The sequence below is a fragment of the Gadus macrocephalus genome, chromosome 2 (genome assembly GCF_031168955.1).
Source record: "Gadus macrocephalus chromosome 2, ASM3116895v1".
In the NCBI taxonomy this organism is placed as follows: domain Eukaryota; kingdom Metazoa; phylum Chordata; class Actinopteri; order Gadiformes; family Gadidae; genus Gadus; species Gadus macrocephalus.
In genome coordinates this window covers 12,121,178-12,127,689 of record NC_082383.1, presented here as the reverse complement: position 1 = coordinate 12,127,689, position 6,512 = coordinate 12,121,178, and the positions used below count along the sequence as shown (strand labels likewise).

General features: G+C 39.6%; 1 protein-coding gene across 1 annotated transcript; it reads right to left on the bottom strand.

Annotated features, from left to right (window-relative positions):
* Window positions 1-2,429: 2,429 nt before the first annotated feature.
* Window positions 2,430-5,888, bottom strand: LOC132474123 (uncharacterized). Its single transcript, XM_060074636.1, has 8 exons — window positions 5,739-5,888; window positions 5,440-5,576; window positions 5,217-5,310; window positions 4,871-4,982; window positions 4,400-4,626; window positions 4,085-4,259; window positions 3,847-3,977; window positions 2,430-3,504 (listed from the first exon to the last, which is right to left on the bottom strand). The coding sequence occupies exons 1-8, from the start codon at window positions 5,886-5,888 to the stop codon at window positions 3,187-3,189; spliced, it is 1,344 nt and encodes a 447-aa protein (XP_059930619.1). The 3' UTR covers window positions 2,430-3,186.
* Between the last annotated feature and the right edge of the window lie 624 nt (window positions 5,889-6,512).

The following is a 6,512-nucleotide window of genomic DNA, read 5'->3' as shown; positions in this document are numbered from 1 at the left end:
AAATATGAATACATTTGAATTTGAGTTATGGGCAAAGAAATTCAGAATTCCATTGTTCATCTCCAGTGCAATAGTTAGAGCTTAGCGATTCTTTTATCCCAGGAAACAGTATGGGACAATAAACAAACTTGAATCATCATTACTGTACGACATCTGCATATCGAATGCTTTGTAAAAAAAAAAGCTCTTTGACATCAACAACATGAGGTCCTTCTGCAGTACACACAACTTTAAATGCATAAAAATGCTCATCCATACACAGTGTTTGGAGTGCAAATGTACACAACAGTAACCTCTCATCTTTAAGAACAACACGGTGGATTTTGTGAAAAACTGGCATCTCATTAAGCACTTTAAGACAAACAACTAAACCTGGACGATACATATTTCCATGGTGTTTGGCCCATCTAACATCCAACACCTTAGTGTCAATTGATACCTGAAGAGCCTCTGCTATCTCACAGCCCTTGTCCATCATGTTTAAAGCTACCATTTTACTTGGACCAAGCACCAGTCTGTCGGGCTCAAATGTCTGCCAACTATATGCTACTTGACTTTGGTGTTTCCTTGCCAATGTTTTAGTTATATTTTTGAAGCTTTTTAGTTGTTTTTTAAAGAAATTGTGCTTTGCTTCATAGCGCATGCACCAGGTATGCAAAAGTGGTCAAATTTTACGAATACATGTAGGATAATGCACCATAAAATTATGCTTTGGCAGGAGCCTCTTGCAGGGAAACAAATGCTTGAATAACCCATGGTGCTCTGAAATCAAATGTTTCAAATAAATGGTAATGCCAGTTGATAACATGGGAGAAAATACAATATCTGCTATTTGAAGCAACAACAGAAGCAAATACCAGTGTGGATCATCTAGACCAGGGGTGTCAAACTCATTTTAGCTCAGGGGCCACATGGAGGATAATCTATTCCCAAGTGGGCCGGACCGGTAAAAATATGGCATAATTATGTAAAATTAAACATGCTGTGAGCACACCAAACACAGGTTTCCCATTTACTTCCGTGAATAAAAAGGACGATGACCATTTTTCTTAGAAAACACTGCACTCTGTGTCCACTTTTCGTCTTTTTGACAGACATTTTGGGGCAATGAGAGTGCCAAAGCGCATAATGTTGAAAGTATAAGGCAAAACGACATATACTTGCTCCCTGCTCAGCCCCGGTATAAAGTTTGCTTGCTTAACATATTTGCTATTGCGACTTCTAGTGGACACATTAAGAACAGCAGTTTCCTTCATTGAAAAATAGCAGATCATTTTACGTTACATTCCAAAGCGACTTCCAGTTACACACAATTGTCCAGTAGTTCAATGTACAACAAATTAATCAGTGCCAGTCAATGCAATCCATGTAATGCTAGGAAGGATTTTAATAAAAAAAAAAATATTTCTTTTATAAAATTTTATTTTATTTTTTTTACAATACTGTACTTCACAAAATCATCTCGCGGGCCGGATTAAACCCGTTCGCGGGCCTGATCCGGCCCGCGGGCCGTACGTTTGACACCCCTGATCTAGACAAACCAAGTCTCCAAATATAAGTGGGAGATTGCGAAGTAAACACCAAGATTGGATCGCATTTAAACCCAAGTCATTTGAGCCCTCTACCAACTTCAATGAAGGTGGCTTGTTGTTTTGATCCATGTAGCCATAGTTAAAGTTCTTAATTCTCCTGTCTATTTCCTTTGATGTTGTGTAGTTTTTGATCAAGTATAGTATAAGCAGCTTCATTTCATATTGTGCCACACCCTCCAAGATATCGTGCATAATATCGACAGAGAAGTTTTCACATGTATTGAAGTACTGCAAGGAATTTAGAACACAAGAACGTTTAACACCCATCACATAGGGAAGACTAAGAGTTTCCTCCATCATTTGGCAGTGTTCTGCGTGAAGTGCTTGAGTTCGCATCACTATCTTGGGTGAATCTTCTGTGTATTCTGTCTGAAAGTGCTCTTTCTCAGCTAGACAAAAGCGACAACAATATCTGGCATTAAATGACTCTACGAAACCAAACAAACTATGAAGACCCAGGTTGTCACCAGTAACTTGGACAATAGTTCCATACACATTTTCTTCATACAGTGGGACCCGAATTCCCTTAGTCTCCAGCTCTTTAATGTCTTGCACAATTGGATCAAGTATTTTAGAAAAGCCATATGTTTTAATGTCTTGGGCATGGAATAAAGCGACCAAATGAATATTAAGCAGCATTGAGTTGTGCTTTGGAGAAAGATTGCGCAAGGTGAAATAGATTGCTCCTATTTTATGTATTCCCTTTTTACTCCCCAACGGATTTGCGCATTCAAAAATCATAGAAAAGTTGCAACTGAATTGCATGCTTCTGTTTTGAAAATAAAGGATGACTCTTGAAAAGATCTCCATCACAAAAGTCATTAAGAAAATCTTTTCTTGAACTGGAATGACTCTGCATCATCTCTTTTATCTTAGGGTGTTTGTAAATGAAGTCTAACGTTTTCAAAACTGGGATATAAACCAATTTATCAGTGACAACAACTGGATCATAAATTCCAGTAGTCCGATTGCGCCGTGTATCAAATCTTGTACCAAGAACACATTCAACGGGTTCCACCCTTCCCCACTTCTCTGTGAAATACTGCCTTCTCTTAGTTTCAGAATTTAAGACACCAAAAGGATTTTCAATTTTTTCAAAGCACTGATCAATTTTACACTCAACCTCACTTTTGATAGGTTCCTGTAAAGATAGACATTGCTTCACAGATTATTTTGCTTGATTATGGATATCATCAACAATCTCTTCCATTGAAGTAACCAAAGAGTTAATGATAGTTTCGCCTACACCTGCCACTTTAAGTTCAGCCACTGTCGCTGCACAGCTGTCCACAAGACTCTTATTAAGAAGGACTGGGTCAGAGGGGGCACTGTTTAATGGAAAGTCATCAACAAAACTTACAGCTAAATCTTCAGTTGAGGGGCCTTCACCAGGATCACAAGGTCCATGTGCTTTAAGATGCTTTCGAAACCCTGAAAAAGTACAAAAGAAACGAGAACAAGCAGGCTGACCACATTTCAGACGAAGTGTCTTTCCTGAACAAAGTCCGTGGATCACCTTCAAGTGCTTAATTAGTGAACTGTCATTTGCTTGAGGGCCTTTGCAAATAAAACAAAACATCTCAAGGTGTCAAAATCAGTGCAGCATCCGAGCTCTCATCTCTTTGACCCTGGGATTCACCTTGGTGGTAGCAGTATCAATCTGATAAACTGCGGTTTGCAAGAAGTGGTAGACATTGGCCAGATCCCTGTTGTACGAGGTAGCGAAGACGAAATGAGCTTTAAAAAGCTCGTCAAAAGAGGCAAGACAATCTGGTGACTGACACGGGATTGCATGTTTGTCGATAACAATGAAATATTTGTGTGTGGCGCTCCTCTTGGTTCCCACAGCCAGTAGATAGGGTTGACGGCTCTCTGTGATGCTGTCCAGATGCCCTTCAATACTGGTCCCAGTCTGTGAAAAGAAAACTTAATCAGTCTTGCTATTAAAATGTATCTGTTGCAGTTTAGGGCCCAATCATCACCACCAGAATCACTTATTGCCACAAAATGCATGATTTCTGGCTTATATTTTTTATTTTGCTAAATGTAAAATAAATAGATTTATTCATATCAGCGTATCTGGGGCTGATGGTGATCGATCTGTGGGGAGCCATATCAGAGAAATATCACACGGCACTCGCTGATTACAGATGAGCATGGTCATCACATGATTTCACAAGAGTGTAGTTTTAAGATATAATATTACGGACAGAACAGTGAGCCCTTTTAAACTTTAATTAAACTGTAACATTACCTTGATGAATTTCACAAGGTGGTCAATGGCTTGTCTGGCAGAGAGCTTTCCTGGTCTCTTGTTGCGGCCATGAGGTGATGGTGGCATGAGGTGGATAAGGAGCAAGATGGGGGACATCTCACTGTCCCATCCTGAAAATACAAGAAAATTCAGAAAGACATTCTTACTAAAATGTTTATATTTTTGTTCCAAACCATTTCCTTCTTCCATTATTATTATTTCTTTAATTTGAGTGTACCATCTTCCAGTTCTTCTGTTGTGGATTCAGCGTTATGAAGGAGATCTTCAAGGTCGCTTGTCTGGGTGAGGCCACGGGTTTGTTCAAGGACTTTCTGCCTGTAGTGAGTAGGCCACTTCTCCAGGAACTTTGCAGAGATGTCATCACCAAACATCAGACTGAAATCCTGCACTATCTGCAGACAAGATGGAATACAGAAAACAACATGGCATATATTGTTAATAGGTGCACCAGGGCTGACCAGGAATGTGATCTGTTTAAGTCATTTTTCATTTCAGCTTGATTTTAATGCAAGGCATTCGAAGAGCAACATACCATTCCCGTGATGTCAAGAAATCTTGGAAAGGTGGTGAATATTTCAGAGGACTTCACTGGGTCATGAACCATTTCTTGGCGATGGATGAAGGTCTGTTTCATCTTCTCCTTGATGATTGCTTCATCAGTTGTATGCTTCATGAGAGCGATGGCCTCGCAACACTGGGTTTCTGTGGTTAGCTGATTTTCCTTACTGAAGGGGGTTCTGTCACCAGAATCTGGACCACCTGTAACAATGATCAGTGAACAGTGACCTAACAGTGAAACCACATACTGATGCAATACTTGCTTTACTTCTCAAAATAGTTAAGCCACTTTCACCCCTTACACAAACGCCCAATCGTCTTTTTGCTAAACCCCCTGCGATGCACATCACTAACAAAAAAGCACTATGCACATTAAAGATGAATTTACATGTGACATGTGAACTCATAAAAAAAAAAAGAATCCAACACACTAAAAATCATGTACCTGTCAGTGGCTGAGGGTTTCTTTTCTGTTGTCCCTCCGAGGCTTCTTTTTGAAGCGTTTTCACTCTCCATGCAAGAAATCCACCCCCATCTACTGGATTGTAATAATGCTCCTAAAAACCAAGAAAGTGTTTATTTTTCCTCCTTAAAAAACTAACGCATGTTCTTGTCTGGAGAATTTATGAAATCAAGGTCAACCAGTCTGACATCTGCTGTGTTCAACTTGTTGAGGTTAGGAGACAAGGTCAGCATTTAGAAATGTTAATAATTTGTTGCAATCTCACTCAGTTTTTTGATCAATACTAGAAGGAATGAGTGAAGAGGTTAGACTTGTTTTATTTACTTACATAGCCCAAAGTGCCCTGGGGATCGGCCAGGTATGGAAACAAGGCAGTGATGCCCTTTGCGTAGTCCTCTTTAACACGCCTTGAAGGGCTCGTCCTAAAGTATGCACACACACACACACACGTATGAGATCCAAACAAAAGTACTCCTATGCCTACTGCACTTGGTCTGAACCAAATAAAACCATAAATGTTAGGGTTGGATGTTAATTACATGACAACATACCCATGTTCACTCGCCATGTGTGCAACCAATATCTTCACCATGTCACGTCTTCTGGAATCTGTTAGGCTTTTTTTCCGAGCATACTCTGTAAGGATCCTCTCTCCTCCAGGTTTCTCCCTCAGAATCTTTTCAATCATCTAATCGTGAGGGGAAAATAAAGAGGGGAGGGACATGGATTTGGTGGCCAATTACATTTACAGTGACAAAAAGGTAAACCATGCCCCAATTTACTTGGCCATTTCCCCCCCTACCCCTTTTATCAGAATCACCATCTTGATCTCTCCATCTGCAAAGCTTACCCGAGCAAGACGAGTCAGGTCATCTCTGTTTCTTTGGCCAGGACTAGGCTGCAAAATGATGGTGTCATCAGAGTCCCCTTCATTTTCTACACTAGAGCTGAGAAAGGAGCTGTTGCTGCTGGCAACGGAGTGGCTCACTGATTCTGGCATGTTAACATAACAGGTGTGATTATAATAACATGTCATTATTAAGAGGGGATCATCTGTGATAAGAGTAATGTAAAAGATCACATTAGATTAGGATGGATCCACACACTAGTTATTCCTCAGATGCTTTTTTACGTGTCTGAAGAGGCATGTTTATTCAAAATGTCATGCAACGTGGATAAGTCTCTCTTTACTATGTTGCATTACAAGGGTAGGACTAAATGGATTATAGGACTCCAAGTTAACAAGTGACTCACCCTCAAAATCTGAGCCCTTGGGCAAACAGACTTCAAGCACACCCAGGTCTGGTTTCATTACAAGAAACGCAAACGCATCCTCGTCAACTTCAGTGTTCAAATCATCATAGACTTTTAAGTCCAAGGTAGGAATTTCAAATTTCTTGGAAACTGAAATCAAAAAAATATTGCACAAGATTCATACTGTTGTGCAATTCATCTTATTTTTATTATAGGTCACATCTGTGTCACTTCACATCTGAACCACTTAAAACAACGATTTTATAAGTTTACGAGTGCAATGCTATGAGCTTGCAAATCTGCATTTTATTTCTTATTTTTAATCATGAAGATTTTTGCAAATCTAGAATATACTTTTACAGCAAACATT

Excerpts from the sequence above, each read along its gene's own strand:
- LOC132474123 (XM_060074636.1), bottom strand. The coding sequence starts at position 5,888 with ATGCCAGAATCAGTGAGCCACTCCGTTGCCAGCAGCAACAGCTCCTTT. Across the intron at positions 5,577-5,738 it reads ACCTGACTCGTCTTGCTCGG|ATGATTGAAAAGATTCTGAG; the intron begins GTAAGCTTTGCA and ends CCTCACGATTAG. Across the intron at positions 4,627-4,870 it reads AAACCCTCAGCCACTGACAG|GTGGTCCAGATTCTGGTGAC; the intron begins GTACATGATTTT and ends TCATTGTTACAG.